Source organism: Orcinus orca, chromosome 14, assembly GCF_937001465.1.
Source record: "Orcinus orca chromosome 14, mOrcOrc1.1, whole genome shotgun sequence".
Lineage (NCBI taxonomy): Eukaryota > Metazoa > Chordata > Mammalia > Artiodactyla > Delphinidae > Orcinus > Orcinus orca.
In genome coordinates, this window is record NC_064572.1 from 6,282,982 (window position 1) to 6,301,323 (window position 18,342).

General features: G+C 41.7%; 1 protein-coding gene across 1 annotated transcript in view; it reads right to left on the minus strand.

Annotated features, from left to right (window-relative positions):
* The window catches only part of FMN2 (formin 2), a 315,362-nt gene that overhangs the window by 87,837 nt on the left and 209,183 nt on the right, over positions 1-18,342 (minus strand). Inside the window, exons 9-11 of the mRNA XM_049696985.1 lie at positions 3,389-3,480; positions 3,099-3,228; positions 1,899-2,045 (exon numbers count right to left, since the gene is read on the minus strand). Coding sequence (XP_049552942.1) covers positions 1,899-2,045; positions 3,099-3,228; positions 3,389-3,480 — 369 coding nt within the window. The remainder of the gene's footprint in view (positions 1-1,898; positions 2,046-3,098; positions 3,229-3,388; positions 3,481-18,342) is intronic.

The window sequence follows — 18,342 nt, forward strand, 5'->3', positions numbered from 1 at the left end:
GAGTGCTTGTAAAATGATTTAAGCACCTGACTTCCTTTGTCTTTCCTAACTTGCAAATCAGTGAAATGATCAGCAATACCTGAATCAATTAACAAAACACATTAAATGCCTGCTGACAGGCATGCTGAGCAGAAGTTAATTCTGACTGATCCAAGGAACAGCTCCATCTATGCAGGTCTATATAACTATATAGATATAGTTATCTTCATTTTATACAGAAAGAACCAAATAGACTTTGCATACAGCTCTTGTGAGAATGCAAGTGAAATTATTTTTTAAAAACTTCCTTCTTGATTATTTTTTCCAGATTATTCCTTAATTATTTAAATTAACGAAATTTAACTTATAGGAGGATTGAATAAGATATATCAATCAATACAAAAAAACCCCTGGGCTTCCCTGGTGGCGCAGTAGTTGGGGGTCCGCCTGCCGGTGCAGGGGACACGGGTTCGTGCCCCGGTCCGGGGGGATCCCGCATGCCGCGGAGCGGCTGGGCCCGTGAGCCGTGGCCGCTGGGCCTGCGCTCCGCGGCTGGGCCGCGGCGGTGAGAGGCCCGCGTACCGCAAAAAAAAAATAACAAAAAAAAAAAAACGAAAAAAACCCTTTATTCATATATAATTATGATCATAGAATCTATTTCAGATTCATTTTGATAAGTAACATTATATTGATGCTATTTGTATTCCAATGTTATTTACAAAAACTACTTGTTTCAGTCCAACAATCAGCTGTAAGAACTATTCAAAAACTACCATGTGTTTAGAAAAAAACCTTTTGTTTTTGAATAAATGATTTATCATGTTGACATATTGGAGGTTCATATGAAAATGTATATCATACAAATAAAACATCATTTGAAGAAATATAACCATAAAAATCACAAAAAATATATGCTGTCGGTGTTCCAAGCAAGGACTATGTTTTTCCCAATTACGGAAAAGCACACTGTCTGGCATTTCATAGAAGTCCGATGAAGGAATGTTAAATGAACATATGAGTGGATATGAATGAATAAACCAGTGAGTTGTTGACTGGCAAAAAAAAAGCAAAAAAAGTATCTCCCTTCTATCAGGGAGATTATTGCCTTATCTAGGAGGGCCAATTCTCTGTAATTTCACTTTTATAGGCCAATTGTTCACTTAAACTCAATATTTTAAAACCATTTCCTTCATAATTTCCTTCATCATATAGTTCTTTGTGAAGACTCTTTTATCAGAGAAACAGAATTCTATTATTTTCTAAGTTTACAATGTCAGGCTTTAACTCTGACCACTGTGGTGGTTTCCCTGATGTTATATTTCTACTGACACTCTCATAATCTCTTAGATGTTAATTTTAAACAAACACAACTACAGAAGTAGAATAAAAAATAATAATTAGGTTTGCAAAAGGGCTTAGATGTTCTCATATATACCAGTATCAAGGAGAGGATGATATAGAGAAAAACAGGATCATATTTTAAATTTTATTTATTAACTACTTTCACTCGTCTTTGTTTTGTTTTTAAAACATGGGCCTGTTGGCCTCCATTGCTTAACATGGAGAGAAGAAAGGGATGGATACACTGTCTAATTTATAGAAATCAACTAGTCCTCAGATCCAAAAGGATAAATATTAGCAAACATGGGGAAGATATTAAAAAGTAATTATTTTTATTTTAAAATATTGTCTTCTCAATTATTCATTAGACACAGGATTCAAAATTACTCACTTTAGGAAACACTATTCTTCTCTAGATCACAAATATATGGTGGCCACTACTTTTGTCTAGCTTAGAACACAAAGGAAATCTTTACCTTGGGACATAAATATTTATCACACTGGTTTACAGTCAAACTTATTACTCAACAAGATGCCCAGTCCTCAGTGTGCTACATTCACTCACCCGAAATACTTACACTGCTTTTGACGTCTTTCAGCTTTGGGAGGATGTCTAACCCGAAACCATCTGCCTGTCCCCGAGTCTTATTTCCACCATTCATGTAGTTGCCAAAGGCAAGGACCAAACCCAAAACTTGCATGACCCCTGAGCCATTTTTTAATGTCTGTAAAACAGGATAAAGAAGAATCTCTCACTCACAGTCTTGTCTGAATTACCTTAAGTCAGTGGCAGATATTCATATTATACTAATAATTTGGGGTCACATCCAAACTTCATCAGTGCTCATTTTAGTATATTTAAGAGTAGTGTCTCCAAAGATAACTTAGAAAAAGTTGCACCACCCACAAGCATGCAGGTTGTGCTTCTGTAGCTGAGACGTACCAGCCTAGGTCATTTCTGTGATGTAACTGCATGGAAAACAAATATGGCTGTGATATGAGAACCACCACAAAATAATATCATTGCCATCGGCCTAACTGTACCTGCCTCTGCGCAACGCAAATTTTTGGCATAAGGTTTAACTACCAAAACGTAGTTATAAAGTTTAATTTCCAAATTTAGATTTATCCCTGAAAGGTTCATACTCACTTCTTCCAAAACACACAGTTTAAGTTGAATTTGTACATCACTTCCTCTGAAAATGTGTCTTTCATGACATCTTACTACTTTTCAAAATGATTTACCATAGCCAGAAAGAATGGTGCTATTTTGACAATTCGTTTTAAATGTTAATATTGGTAATTTCTGCCAAGCATTTGTTCTTTGTTTTCAGAAGAATATTTATCTTCTGTCGAGCCATACAGCTGCTCCTGAAGCATTTGGTTTGAATCACTAACAATTTGTTGAGGGGCCCTCCACAAAATGGAGGAAAATAAAGAAAATGTCTTCACGTGGCTTTTGGCTGGCAGTCTGATGGAGGAGAGGCCCATGACAAGGGAATATTGTGCTTTGGCAAAAGCAGGGGGACAGAAGCCTGCGTGGGTGGACGCCCAGTGACTGTGCCCCAGCAGCGCTGTCCCGGGTCCACTCGCCCTCCTGCACATTTGCTTTGACCTTGATGCTCAGTCATCATACATTCTCTCTGGTGGGACCCCTATCCTTCAAATTTTATGAGTACTTATGGTAAATAAAAGAAAACTCGTTTGAAATACGAACATGACTGAACACAATTAAAGATCAGAACCCAAGTGACAGCCCCCGATGGACCAGCACCCACCTCACACAACTTCTGTAGCAGCTCCAGTTTGCGCCGAATTGAGCAAATGCTTTCTGAAAATGTGGACTGAAACAGGATGCAAAAGACTCGCTCTGAAAAGTTGGGGATTAGTGACAGTTCGTAAAGGAACCTAAGGAAATAAAGCCAAGTTAAGAGGAAAAAATGATGCACATAAACACGTTCATCCTCACATCATTCATGATACTGATGCACAGAAGGTACTTCATTTTCTGAATGGAAAGAGCCCCCCGTGGCCTGGACGCCGCCCGCGGGGCCGAAGCCCTGCTTACTGCTCAGGTTTGTCCAGAGACTTGGCGTTTTCCTTGTCTTTGGAGGACCGGCCGTGTTTTTCAATTTTTTCCAGTTCATCTGACTGTGCTCTCTGGAACAACAAAAGCCAAGTGGTTTTTTGATAATGATTATCTCAAATACAGCAAAACTCTATATATTTTCATATTTCTTAGCATGTTTGAAGTAAAGATCATCTCCAAATCTTCCAAATGTTATTGTCTGTTAGTGACATGCAAAATATTTATTCCAGCATGTTTTAAAACAACACAGCTTCCCTCTCTTTTTAGCGGTTTATAATACCCTCCAGAATGCAAGAAATTAATTTTAAAGTGTCATTTCTTATTCAGAAATTAATCAAGTTAAATTTGGAAGTAATTTGATCCTAAAGCTGTTAAAGATTTTTAAAGGGAAAAGTACCTATTTAACTACTGCAATCATTGTTTATATCTGTTTTGGGGAAAGAACAGTACAATTGAATTATTAAGTCATGGAACAAAAATAAAAGATTTTGATTCTTCTGAATTTTCTTTTTGATACAAAAATGGCTCTAGGCTTTTCTTTCTAGGTGTCTTCTTTCACCTTTTAAAATCTCAAGCTAAAAATTTTTTGTTCTAAGTTTATTTCTTTATAGGAGGGGATCCTGTGCATTTTAACATAAGGTAGAAGATTTTATAGGCTTCAAGAGACACAAACTTACTCTTTGTGGAGAATTTGGATGATTTTATTTTCAGTCTTGTCTCTGTAATTCACAAAGATGTTTCAAAACAGCCAAAATACTATATTGTCTAAGTGCATTAACAAGTTTGAGTAGACCACCGTATCTTGGATTTGAGTCTAGTCCTCCGATATTAAAATCCCTTCAACCATTATTTGTTGTTTACACAGAAAATCAGCTCAGCCATAACTGCTGTAGATGACAGAACCTGATCAATTTCTAGAGACTACAGATTTCCTCTAAACAAAGAATGTTCTGTTTTGAATTCACTGATTGTTCTGAAATGCAGGTTTTTCTATAGATGGGATTAACTAGAAAAGACTAGTTTCTCCAAGGAAGCTTCTTTTAGCATGGAAAGACTTGATGACTGATCGGTAGATCTTCTGAGGGTTTGATCAGTTTTGCTTCCGGAATGTAATATGACAAAAAGGATACTGAGAAGTAAAGGTATGACGTCCACCACAAAGCCTGCCTTGCCCACCTCGACCCCATTATAACCAGTCTCTCTCTAGAACAGCACGGAACCTTGTGTTCACTCTGTGTTGTGCTACACGTACCACAGTGTCTCACTGGTGATGCACACGCATGCCTACAAGCTTCTGGAGGAGGAAGGCCATGTCTTGCTATGGTCCTAGTGACTGGTATGGTTCACTACGGTATGGTCAGCCCTCAGTATCGTGGGTTCCGCATTTGTGGATTCAACCAAATGCAGATCCAAAACATGTGGGGAAAATTCCATAAAGTTCCAAACAGCAAACTTGGATTCACCGTGCTGCATCAACGTTTTACACAGCACTTACACGGCATCATAAGTAATCGAGTGATTTAAAGCATACGGGAGGGTGTGTGGGGTTATATGCAAGTACTGCACAACTTCATTTAAGGGACTTGAACGTCTGCGGATTTTGGTACCAAGCCCCCGCAGATACCGAGGGGTGACTGTGCAGTTAGCAGTCAGTAATTTTTTTAAAACATTGAAAAATTAAATCAGTAATTGAATATGAAAATAGAAGGCCTCCAGTTCTGGGGAAAAGAGGGAGGTAAAAGGACGAAATCTAATGACAGGACACTTGAAATAAGAACTAGTGAGGACATGATGATACAATGCCAACTGCTCAGCATCATCCTGAGAGTACAATGAGAATCCTTATGAGGTAATTTGAATCCAAAATAGATACCTATGCCTGCATGAGACAGAATGAGTCACTTCAAATGCTAGGACACAAATAGGTAGATAAAGAAATAAGAAAGCTATGCCCAGCAAAAGTACATATGACTTCACTCACCTGTACGTCCATTCCACACAACTCTTTTGGGTATCCATCATTCATCTCTTACACAGGAATACTTATGTGTGTAAAGGTACAAGAAGTAGGACTAAAACATCGTAGGTTTTTAAGCAATATTTATCAAATCTACAAATTCTGCTATTCATCAGTACACCAAGACCAACTGCTTCTTCTTGCCCATTGGCTTTCTCCTTGCACAACATGTGGGATCCAGCAAAAGTCAGTTATTTTCTACCTGTTAAGGCCCCAAATTCTTACTCTTATCAGCAACCATCAACTATGTAAACTACTGACTACAAATCTGTACCAGAACTCAGAGGTCACCTCGATAATTCTGGCTTTGTTTGACCCCCAAAATGAAGTTAGTCTCAAGGGTTCTTCTCTGGTCCACCAGTTTGAAGTAATCATCAGGGTCGGGCTTTAAAAAGGATGAATTTTAGGGATTTATTCATCCACCGATTCAATCAAAGACGGACTGTTTACCAGGCACTACACCAGACACTGGAGATAAAAATATATACGCTGGGCTTCAGATTCAAGGAAAATCCCACCACACGACACATCATGTTGCTCATAACACCACTCTTATTTGCTCAACCCTGCTACAGCAATCTTCCACTGCTTTTTTGTTGGTTTTTTTTTTTTTTTTTTTTTTTTGGCAGTACGCAGGCGTCTCACTGTCGTGGCCTCTCCCGTTGCGGAGCACAGGCTCCGGACGTGCAGGCCCAGCGGCCATGGCTCACAGGCCCAGCCGCTCCGTGGCATGTGGGATCCTCCGGGACCGGGGCACGAACCCGCGTCCCCTGCATCGGCAGGCGGACTCTCAACCACTGCACCACCAGGGAAGCCCCCCCCCGCCACTGCTTTTTAAAACTATACATAACCCTTTATAAGAAGGGGATGCTAGTGACCACTCTACCATACCAGTGGTGATGAGAGTTATCTATCGAAATAGGTTCATTTTTCCTTATGGCCAAAGACACACGGGCAAAGTAACTACACACTCACATACCAATGAACAACATAAAGGAATTTCCAAGTTCCAAACATTCAGGTAGCAAGGCTTCCCTCTCCCAGTCTCACAAGCCCAGATCATTTCAGTCTCCAGCACAGGGGCTGTCTTTTGGTTACTACCTTCCTTTACTTACTGCACACTCCCCCTTCCCACTCCCACCCCGATTACCTGCAGGTTTGTACCAGAATTTCCTTTTCTCAAGAGTTCCTGTTTGCCTAAAAATGAAATAGATCTATTGCTGCTAATTTGGAGGCTTTCACCAGTTACCAAAGATTCATGGCACCCAACACCCAGACACAATCCTCACTCAACCGCTGGCCAGAACCGACCTGGATTCCTGGCTGCCAGCCCCGGATTTCACCAGGTATTTTGACCTCCGCGGCCCTAAACCCACATGCCCTGCAACTGAAGGCTGCTCTTCCAACTCCTGAGGAAAACCGTAGCTCCCAGAGAGGATGGGGCTGGGGAGCAGGGGGTGCAGGGGGAGAGGAAGCTGTTGAGAGGGGTAACGTGCTTTCCTGATGCCGAGTCTATTGCTGGCATTCAGCCAGTGTTTCTCAAGCGGGGTTCCAGGGAACACTGACTTGGGTCCTGAGATTCATTAAGCATTGCTGTGTGAGGACTTCCTCCGGAGGTCCAGTGGTTAGGACTCCGTGCTTCCACTGCAGGGGGCGTGGGTGGGGTTCAACCCCCGGTCGGAGAACTGGGATCCCACATGCTGCGCGGTGCAGCCAAAAAAAAAAAAAATGCTGTATGGTACACGCTAAATAAATACTCTCAGAAGTTATGTTGTTGAAAAACCTATTTCATTTTATCAGCTATCCTCATAACTAATTGATCATAAAAAGTATGTATGTGAGAGGGCAACAGAGAGAACAAGATAGAAACGCTCCCAAGGAGCCGGTGTTCCAAGGGATGCAGGTGGGAACACGGTGTAGGCCAGACTCTCACCAGTCCCCGTTCGGTTTCTACCATTTTCTCAGTGTTTCTAGTCTACGTCTCATCACTAAATCTTGGCCTCAGCCCTCGCCCTCATGTCTGCCTCCGGATGGGCTCCCGCTGGTCACAGCATCACACCCCCTGTCCCTGGAGCCCCGACAGCCGTCCTCAGTCCCCACCGCCAGGCACGGGCTCCCACCCGCCCACACACGACAAAAGGCTTCAGCCCGCGTTTCCGAGACAGCCCGTTTTCCCCTGCATACGTCCACATGAGCAACTGCTTCCCCAATATTTTCTCCTGCATAGCTCAAAAGCACCTTGGACAAAAAGTCTAAAAACAAACTCATGTTTTCTTCCCCAAAACACTTAGCGGTCCTGATGACAGCAAAGTGGAAACAAGTCACCCAGCCGGACGCCGATGAGTCGCCCAGCCTCAGAGCCGCTCTCCCCCGCCACTCCCAATGCCGTCGTGCGGCCCGGGCCACCACCCTCCCGCCCGTTCTGCCTGGCCCCCGTCACCGCCCCCAGGTATGACACCCACCCTACACGGTACGCAGTGTCACTCTGTAAAGATGCAGACCAGAGCCTGTGCTCGACGCCACTCCTCACGCCTGCGTCTCAGCTGACCCTCACTCTTAGATCAGCACACAGACCCCGGGTGCCCGCGAATCCCCTGTGGCCCGCTGCCCGCCCCCATCTTGTGTCCTGCCCACACCTGCTGAGCGGTTCTGTCCCCACTGGCTTTCCTCCAGTTCCTCAAGTGGATCCCACTCCTCTTACACCGACGCTGCGCCTTGTATCTGGAACATTCCCCACACATCTCACCCCTCAGCACCCCTGCTTCTCTGCTCTGGGGAGGCCGCCCTTCACCTCCTCACCAGCCTGGGTCCTCCTGGGGACACAGCCCCGTTGGGCATCACCATTGGAAATGAGTCTGGGAGGCGTGGCTCCCAGAGTACAAAGACAGCTCCATAAGCCCAAGGATAATGTCAATGTTTTCATCATTGCAACCAGAGCACATGCCTGAAATAAAGCAGACGTTTAATAAATATCTGATGAAATAATCACAAACATATGGAGTTTATTATATATAAATTACTCCAAAGTCACTCATTTCTTCCTAACGTCCTATCTCCTCATTCAATCTCATCTTTTCTCCCCTTTCTGCAAATAGAAACAGTAATTACCAGGCCTTGAAACAGTGGGTGTCTGACTTTGGAGAAGTCAAGGTCACAATGTCTGGTGATGTGGACGACAGCAGCCAGGCAGCCGGTTCTGTGCTGGATGGCGGTTGAGGGGAGACTGTGCCTGGTCTCCAGGAGTTTTCTTTTCTTTACTCCTGTGCTATTGATCCAGCATCAGCAGCAACCTTCCTCTTCCTGTAATTGACCTGTAATTATCTCTCCCTCTCTCTGCTCACCCTTCCCCTCAGCCCTTTCTTTCCTACCTGAGCCTCAAACTCCCTTCTCCCCCACCCATCACTCCCTGAGCCCTTCACAGCCCTCCCTCTCCTTCTCCAGCTCAGAATTTCAGAGGAAAATTGACTTCTCTCATCTTGGGCTTGGTTTATGAATCCCCACGATCTGGCTTTTGTTCTCTCACTAAGCTCAAAAATGATCTTCTTAGAGCCAAGAGTCTCTTCTACCTGTAGATAAAACAAGAGCTCCTATTTATTGAGCCCTTAATAACAGTCAGGCACCCTGCAAAGTGTTCTCCATGTACAATATCAGGTAGTCCTCACAGAGCCCTGACAGGCATCATTATCACCAGCAGCATCACCCCCATCATATGATGAGAACGCTGAGTCTCAGGTCTCAACCAGTAAGCATGGGTGCCAAGGTCCAAGCCTTCACCTATCATCTCCTGATGTCAAGGGGCTGACACAGATGTCTTTTTTACAGAAGTGCTACTGAGCCCCAGGCTGCCTACTGAAGGGGCCCAGGGTCTTGAAGACCAACATGGGGCCAAGATGAGGACACCCCATTCCTTGGAGTCATTCCTGCAACTAAAAGTCCTGGAACTAAGACTATAAACAAACATAGGAAAGCTGTGAAAAATGCAGGGAAGGCTGACTGGCCGGGAACCTCACAAGCTGAGGAAAGCTGTAAGCTCCCCGTGTTTTCTTTCCTCCTTCATCCCCAGTGGGGTGCTGGAGAGGCCTGGATGCAGGACCACCTCTAGACAAAGGACGTCTGGCAGAAAAAACCTCATTCTTAACACTTGTCCTACTCGAGCCAAAAACCAAGAGAAAAACTGACCCCTCGCGGAATCAGTGTGGCCGAGTGGAGAAGCGAACATCACCCGACCTGGCAGCAATGCGGTAAAGCTGGCTGGCAGGAGGCAATGCTACTTAGCGACACTCTTCCCCGACCTCCCCCCCAGTGTCTGGGGGGCAGCTGGTACTTCTCCCACCCCCGGCAGCAACGAGGCACAATGAGGTGGCTCAGAGGGTTGACAGTGAGCCTACAATCTAACTGGAAAAGGGGCAAAAGACGTGGACCTCACCAAAGAGAACACACAGAAGACAAACACATGAAAAGACGATCATTTGCCATTAGGAAAATGCAAATTAAAATCGCAGTGAGATATTACCATACACCTACCTATTACAACAGCTAAAACTTAAAAGATGGTGACAGCACCAAGGATGCAGCAAAATTAGATCTCTCCCATATTGCTTCTGAGGACGTTCTGGAGAATCGTTTGGCAGCTTCCTAAAAATACATTCTAAATATACATTTAACATATGCTGGGCATTTATCGCAAAGATGAGAAAGCTTATAACCACACCAAAAACTTAATGTATATGAATATTCATAGGAGTTTTATTTGTAATAGCCAAAACCTGAAAACCCAAATGTCCCTCAATGTAGGAAACAAATTTGGAGTGTTCACACCATGGAGTACTATTCAACAATGGAAAAAAATAAACTTTTGATACACTCAACACTTGGATGGATCTCAAGGGAATTATACTGAATGAAAATAAGCCAATATCAAAAGGTTACAGGTTACATCCTATATGATTCCATTTATATAACACTCAAAATGACAAAATTACAGAGATGGAAAACAGAATAGTGACTGCCAGGGATTAGGAACGGGGAAAGGGGTCTGTGCAGAGGTGGAACAATTCTGTATCTTTTTTTTTTTTTTTTTGGCTGTGCCGCAGGGATTGTGGGATCTTAGTTCCCCAATCAGGGACCAAACCTGGGCCCTGGCAGTGAAAGCACCAACTCCCAACCACTGGGCCACCAGGGGATTCCCAACAATTTTGTATCTTGATTGTAGTAATGGTTACACAAATCAACACATGTGATAAAACTGTACAGAACTACACACACATAGAAACATGTGCATGCACGCACGCACACACACACACAAAGGAGTGCATGAGGGACCAGCAAAATCGAAAAAAAGGTCTATGGGTCATACCAATGTCAATTTCCAGATTTTAACACTGTACTACACTTTTGTAAGATCTTATCACTGGGGAAAACTGGATGAAGGCTACACAGGGCCTCTGTGTACTCTGTATGTTGTATCCAGTGAATCTGCAGTTATTTCAAAATAAAAACTTAAAAGAAAAAATCAACACAGCCCACTGCTCATCTGTTCCTTTATGTCCCCAAATACGTTCCTCCTTTGAATATCCAATCTTGGTCCAAACACCCAGGAAAGAAGCGGACTTCGGTCTCTCCCCTCCCTCATCCTGTTAGGCAACACTTCCTAGCTCATCAGTCCTGAAAAAACCTCAGGAGCAGACTTCCCCCTCTCCCATCTCAATGCCACATCCATCCCTGTCAATCTCAGCCCCTCCCAAATCCCATTCCAACTCTCCTGTGGGCTTCCTTCCTCCAACACAAAATTCCTCACCCCATATCACTCTGCTCCACCTGCTGGGAAAGTCCTCATCTCTACTCTCAAGCTTATAAGAACATCTGCAAACAGGCCCAAACCTTGCCTCACTACGAAGATTACTCAGGGTTCCCTAAATCAAGTAACTGTCACCTCTTCAGCAACTGTCCTGTTCTTTCCACAGAACTCTGTCCCAGCACTTGTCACCTTAGCCTGTAACTATTTAGTTACGTACCTGACCCCTAGTGTCTGATTTGGCAACCATCCAATGGTTAGTTCCTCTCATTTTATTTGAATAAAAAACATGCATGTTAGATACATTATAAATAAAATATCCTTTTCTGTGTTGGACTAGGGACGTCTCAGCAATTTCAAGGGGAAATGCTTCTGTATTATTAAACGACCACTTAAAATATACTTTTTATACATTACACATTCAAGACTTTATGGGTGGTCCCTATACTATTTGTTGACTTGTATTTCCTCTAATCATAAAAACTAGCTTTTCAAGAGATATACTTTATATAGTCCACAGACTAACATACTACAGTCCAACAGATCTTTCCTCCCAGGTAAAACAAACAACTGGAATTTCGTTAAATGCCAAGGGCTGAGGGGAATTTACAAAATGATGGTCAAGGACACATAGCAATGGTGGTCATAGACACATAGCAATCTCAAGTTGTATGTCAAGGGCTGAATGGCTCTTCAGGGGGCCTGAGATAACACTTAACCATATATTGGCAAATCACCATATACTGGTAAGTAAACAAAGATTTCAGAGCCAAATATATATCTGGAATCATTCAACTTCCTAAATGTCAACTGAAAAAAAACCCCACACAACCTAAAAGTTGAGGATTATGTTTTAATCAGGGACCTTACTGAGGACTCTAGCCCAGGATATAGCCTCTCAGATACTCTGAGAGTATGCCGGGCCTCTCAGATAAATGCCCGGCATATGTTAAATGTATATTTAGAATGTATTTTTAGGAAGCTGCCAAACTATTCTCCAGAACGTCTTCAGAAGCAATATGGGAGAGATCTAATTTTGTTCCAAAGAAGTAAGGGGCTTTTTGCTGAAGAAAGAAAACAAAAAAAACACGTAGTTGAACATCAAAACATTACTGCTAAACACAAAAAACAGACATCTCAAGTTAATGATGTTAGTGCTTTTCTGTGTATGGGAGGATGCCAGAGTCTAGGCCCATTGAAATTATTCCTTTGATGTGAACCTCAGCCATCTGGGGCCAGTGTCCTATTTTTCTCCACCCTAAATATCGGGGGCAGCCACTGTGGCTGATGGCTTGACGGTGGGCAACATTCTTTGCTTACTGGAATGGCAGGAGACAATTTTTTTTTTCCCAAAATTCAGTGAAGGAAAATGATAGGAATTTTACATCCTTATGAAGAGATTTGACTACTCCTTTAATTGATTAATTGCTGAGCTAAATGTTAGTTATCGCAATCATGGGCAACAAGGAGGGAAGGATGATGGACCCCTCAACCAGAATGTCAAAACCATCCAATGCTATTCCTGTTCATGAATAATTTCAAGTCAGTTCTCTGCTTTGGAGTAACCAAGGCTCTTAGCAGGTACCTACAACAATCAACACTTGCTACCACTGAAATATCTCTACCTTATATGACCATTCACAGGCCAAACCTGCAACTCTTCTACAAAAACTATTACATTCCTAGTCTAAGTACACTCCTCTACCATCAGCAGAAAAAGGGATTTAAAGAAGGTATAGTCCCTGGGAAAACCATAATTCAAAAACAGTCATGTACCACAATGTTCATTGCAGCTCTATTTACAATAGCCTGGACATGGAAGCAACCTAAGTGTCCATCATCAGACGAATGGATAAAGAAGATGTGGCACATATATACAATGGAATATTACTCAGCCATAAAAAGAAATGAAATTGAGTTATTTGTAGTGAGGTGGATGGACCTAGAGTCTGTCATACAGACTGAAGTAAGTCAGAAAGAGAAAAACAAATACCATATGCTAACACATATATATGGAATCTAAAAATTAAAAAAAAGTCATGAAGAGCCTAGAGGCAGGACGGGAATAAAGACGCAGACCTACTAGAGAATGGACTTGAGGACACTGGGAAGGGTAATCTGGGACGAAGTGAGAGAGTGGCATGGACATATATACACTACCAAATGTAAAATAGATAGCTAGTGGGAAGCAGCCACATAGCAAAGGGAGATCATCTTGGTGCTTTGTGACCACCTAGAGGGGTGGGATAGGGAGGGTGGGAGGGAGGGAGATGCAAGAGGGAGGAGATATGGGGACGTATGTATACGTATAACTGATTCACTTTGTTATAAAGCAGAAACTAACACACCATTGTAAAGCAATTATACTCCAATAAAGATGTTAAAAAAATAAAATCATATATACTTACAAATAAATAAATTACATATATATGTTTTATATATATATATATATATATATATATATATAATAAAAGAAGGTACAGCAAAGATTTACGGCACCAGCTTGGCATGAACATTCATCGTGGTTGCTAGCCAACGGCACCATTTCTCTAGTGCCTGCCTGCTATCACGGAAAATTGCTGGGAAAGGTTTAATGTATGTGTGACAGGAGAGACATCCCCCCGAGGAGAGCTGAATAGTCTGTAATTGGACCAGAATTTCTCAGGGAAGTGTGAACTCTGGCAAAGGCATAACACAGCAATCATCCCTCTATTCTTGTCTTTCAAGCAGTACCTGTGCTCCCAGCTACAGACATGCCACATCTCCCCTCCCCAAACCCAACAGCCTTCATATCTACTATTTTTTAGGGGAGAGGACTTAAAGTGCCTTATGATATGTATTGGGTTAAACTATTATTTCGTTGAATGTTAACACTTGAATTACTTTATGATTATTAAAAATTTATGCATATTGCACCTACCCCACAAAAGTATATCCTCCTTGCTGGGGGAGGCTGGGCAGCAATAGGTACCTAGCACATTTCCTAGAAGCATACTATAAACAAGAGCATAACTGGAAAAGAAAATGTGTAAGCATAAATCATTTTTCAAGGTACTAATATACACTATTATTTCTATATACATTATGTTAAATATTTAATTAAATATTCAATATTATATTTTAATAGGCACAATATACATAGCTTTCCAGAAATGGAGCTGCCAGTCATATCTAAGAAAAACCTTACTTCAATTTTAGCAAATGTTCACCAGTTTGGAAAATCCTATTAGTGGTGATAAAAGTAATTTTAGCTGCTATATTCAAGGCGATTATAAATAAAAGGACAAATTGGTCTCCTTCATCATACCTTCTGGTTCAATAATTTACAAGCATCATAAAATATTATAGATTACTTTGTTACTTCTACTTTAGAGTGTAGACATTAGACCTTTAAAGTTATATATGTAGAAAAATTTTTATCCATGAATTTCTTCTCAGGATGGTAAAGGAAATGTGGACAAAGAATGTCGCTGCCATTTCAGTAAACAAAGGATGTTGCAGTCATCAAGCTATCCCCACGTGTTCTCCCTGAGGGAACTCAGGATGGAGTAAAGCAGGACACTGGCCCTACGTAGTTAAGGTACACATCAAAGGAATGATTTCCATGAGCCCAGACGCTTGCATCTTCCCATACACAGAAAAGTGCTGAGGTCGTTAACTTGAGATGTCTGTCTTTGTGATTAGCAATAATCTTTTGAAGTTCGACTACATGTTTTTTTTCTCCTGTGTATCTTGACTCTTCCCTTAGCTCTTTGGAACAGTCCCTCAGAGTTTTCTGTGAGGCTGTATCCCAGGCTTAAGTCCTCAGTAAGTCTGCCGAATAAAACATAATTCTCAACCTTCAGATTGGGCATCTTTTTCAGTCAACAGAAACATAAATATTTGTTAGGAAAAGGAAGCACTGAATGGATAGGATTGAGAATTAACAGCCTGGTCTAAGGGGTACCCATCCGGGATGACTCATCCATCTGCCGGAAGCTCCCTAAATAAAGAGACTCAAAAAGTAAAGGAAAGGAAAGTGGTAACACCGGAGCCTGTCGAGCAAATGTCGCAACGTGAAGCGACACAGTAAATGTCAAGGGATTACTTCTTGACATTAGTAGTGGGTCTGGTAATGTGAAAAGAGAGGGTGTGTGGGGAAAAGGAGGTCAGGAGCAGAAAGAAGCACCACAGAGTCATGAGCACAATCTCTCTAAGGCCCCTCACGGATACACAAGGAAGCCAGTGACCTTGACGCTGCTGGCGAGGTCAACCCAAGCAGCTCCCCTGCTGTGCTTTATGTGCGTGCGAGTGCGAGGGCGGATTCTGTGACATGGCTCCAGAGACCCGGCTTTCTGTCCCGATGACGAGAAAGCAAGAGTCTTTATTTCAAATGTAAAAGTAAAAACTGACCCCAAATTAACTTTGTTGAACATCTGATCACAGTTCCTCTTTCTCCTTAAAATATATGCCATCATTTAAGTAATGATCAAAACCTCAATGTTTTTAAAAACATTCTGTTTAAGAGAACGTGTCAAAGCTAGTGTTATGTTCACCATAAATAAATGCATTCATTTGGTAAATATTTCTTTGTAGTGCTTAGTGGGTTCCAAGGGAATATGATACTAAGGGAAAAAAGCAGACACAGAAGTTCCATGATGTTCCATGGAGGGGATGAGAGTAAATCCTGGGAATGTGTGTGGAACGTCCAAGCTAAGTGCTCCAGAGGTGAGTTCTCTCTGCGTTTATAACACGAGGGTTTATGACCCAGAAGAATGACAGAGGGGGAAGGAGGGGATAACAAAGGTTCAGTGATATTCACTAGGACGAGATGGTGAGTAAAAGTTTCCCAACTGAAGGCAGCTTTGTCAGTGCTTGTTCTAGTGGTGGGACCAGGAGGTTTTGAGAAGCAGAGGCCAAGTGGCTGGAGGGCCAACAGCTGGGAGAGCTGTTCTCTAATGAGTCCACCCTTGGATTTCATCAATCAAATTAAAATCTAATCTTAAAGCAAGGTGAAAATGTATGTGAGCATTCCCGTGTCGTTCATTACCAGTGAAGTTGTGTTAATCATTCTTTCATTTCCCAGGAATTCACTGGAGACAGTTCATCTAAGAGAAGCACAGTTATCGAAAACTCAGTCGATACACCGTTATGATGTGTCAGGCAATGTCACATCCCAGATGAACAGGAAAGAAACATAATTTCTGGATTTTATGTAGTCCATAGCATCAATCTGTAACTGATTCAAGACTTAAAGCTTTTCTTTTTTAATTCTGAAATTCACCTTAAACACATTTATAGTTGAAAATGAGCTACAGGGATTCCAGGAACCAACCCCAAAAAGCAATGAAATATGAGAATATGGTTTTCAAACAGCTCCATGGGGAAAGTCAGTAATCCTCTCACATTTGTTTGAAGAAACTAATGATTAAATGTTGCTAAAAATATGAATCCAGTAAAGACCTCTTGGAAGTGACAGGAACAGACAGTTAATCCAGTTCACTTTCACTAAGGTAACACAGTGCACACCTCTGAGGATGCTCGATCCTGTAAAGTGTGCCGGTTACTTTTCCAGATTGAAGTTTATGGTCTGTCAACCATGACGGTAAGTAAAGATCACTACCACTGTGCCCGTGAAATCCAATCCCAAGAAGTGTAAAGTTAAACCTCTAATTCTTGTTATCTTGCCTGCTTTTTTTTCTCCTTCTAATTGGATTAGAGCTGTTTAATTACAAATGGATGGGGATTTTTTTCTCCTTTTTTCAATATTTTTTCTTGGACTGAACTTCTAATAAGATTCACTTCCAAGGTTTGGTTTTGTCTTACTATTTAAGATTTTTTTTTTCTTGACTATGAGATAAAGGGAACTGAATCTAAAAAAACAATTCAATTGATAGCTATACAAGGACATTTTTATGGACACATTTCTGAATTGATATTAAATATCTGATTCACTAAATATTTATTCACTAAAATAAGGAATCTACCTCAACTTCTCCTCCATCCCCCCAATCCCCATCCATCACTTCTCACCGGGCCATCTGAGGAGTGTGTACTAGGAATCAGAATCAACAGATACATTTAAACAACTGTAAATATTACATACTGCTTTTGAAGATATTTTACCCTCAGAACTCAATGGTATTAAATAACCCAAAGTTAACTGTAAAGATTTTTGCTTTTAAAAACTCAACGGGATATACTGTATTTAGTATCTCTGTGGATTCACTAGGTGTTTTGGGTTTTTTTAACATCTTTATTGGAGTATAATTGCTTTACAAAGGTGTGTTAGTTTTGGCTTTATAACAAAGTGAATCAGCAGTACGTATACATATATCCCCATATCTCCTCCCTCTTGCAGTCTCCCTCCCACCCTCCCTATTCCACCCCTCCAGGGGCTCGCAAAGCACCGAGCTGATCTCCCTGTGCTATGTGGCTGTCTCCCACTAGCTATCTGTTTTACATTTGGTAGTGTATATATGTCCATGCCACTCTCTCACTTCGTCCCAGCTTGCCCTTCCCCCTCCCCGTGTCCTCAAGTCCATTCTCTACGTCTGCATTTTTATTCCTGTCCTGCCCTTAGGTTTTTCAGAACCTTTTGTTTTTTTTAGATTCCATATATACGTGTTAACATACAGTATTTGTTTTTCTCTTTCTGACTTACTTCACTCTGTATGACAGACTCGAGGTCCATCCACCTCATTACAAATAACTCAATTTCGTTTCTTTTTATGGCTGAGTAATATTCCACTGTATATATGTGCCACATCTTCTTTATCCATTCACCTGTCAATGGACACTTAGGATGCTTCCATGTCCTGGCTATTGTAAATAGAGCTGCAATTAATATTGTGGTGCATGACTCTTTTTGAATTATGGTTTTCTCAGGGTATATGCCCAGTAGTGGGATGGCTGGGTCATATGTAGTTCTATTTTTAGTTTTTTAAGGAACCTCCATACTGTTCTCCATAGTAGCGGTATCAATTTACATTCCTACCAACAGTGCAAGAGGGCCACCTTTTCTCCACACCCTATCCAGCATTTATTGTTTGTAGATTTTTTGATGATGGCCATGCTGACTGGTATGAGGTGATACCTCGTTGTAGCTTTGATTTGCATTTCTCTAATGATTAGTGATGTTGA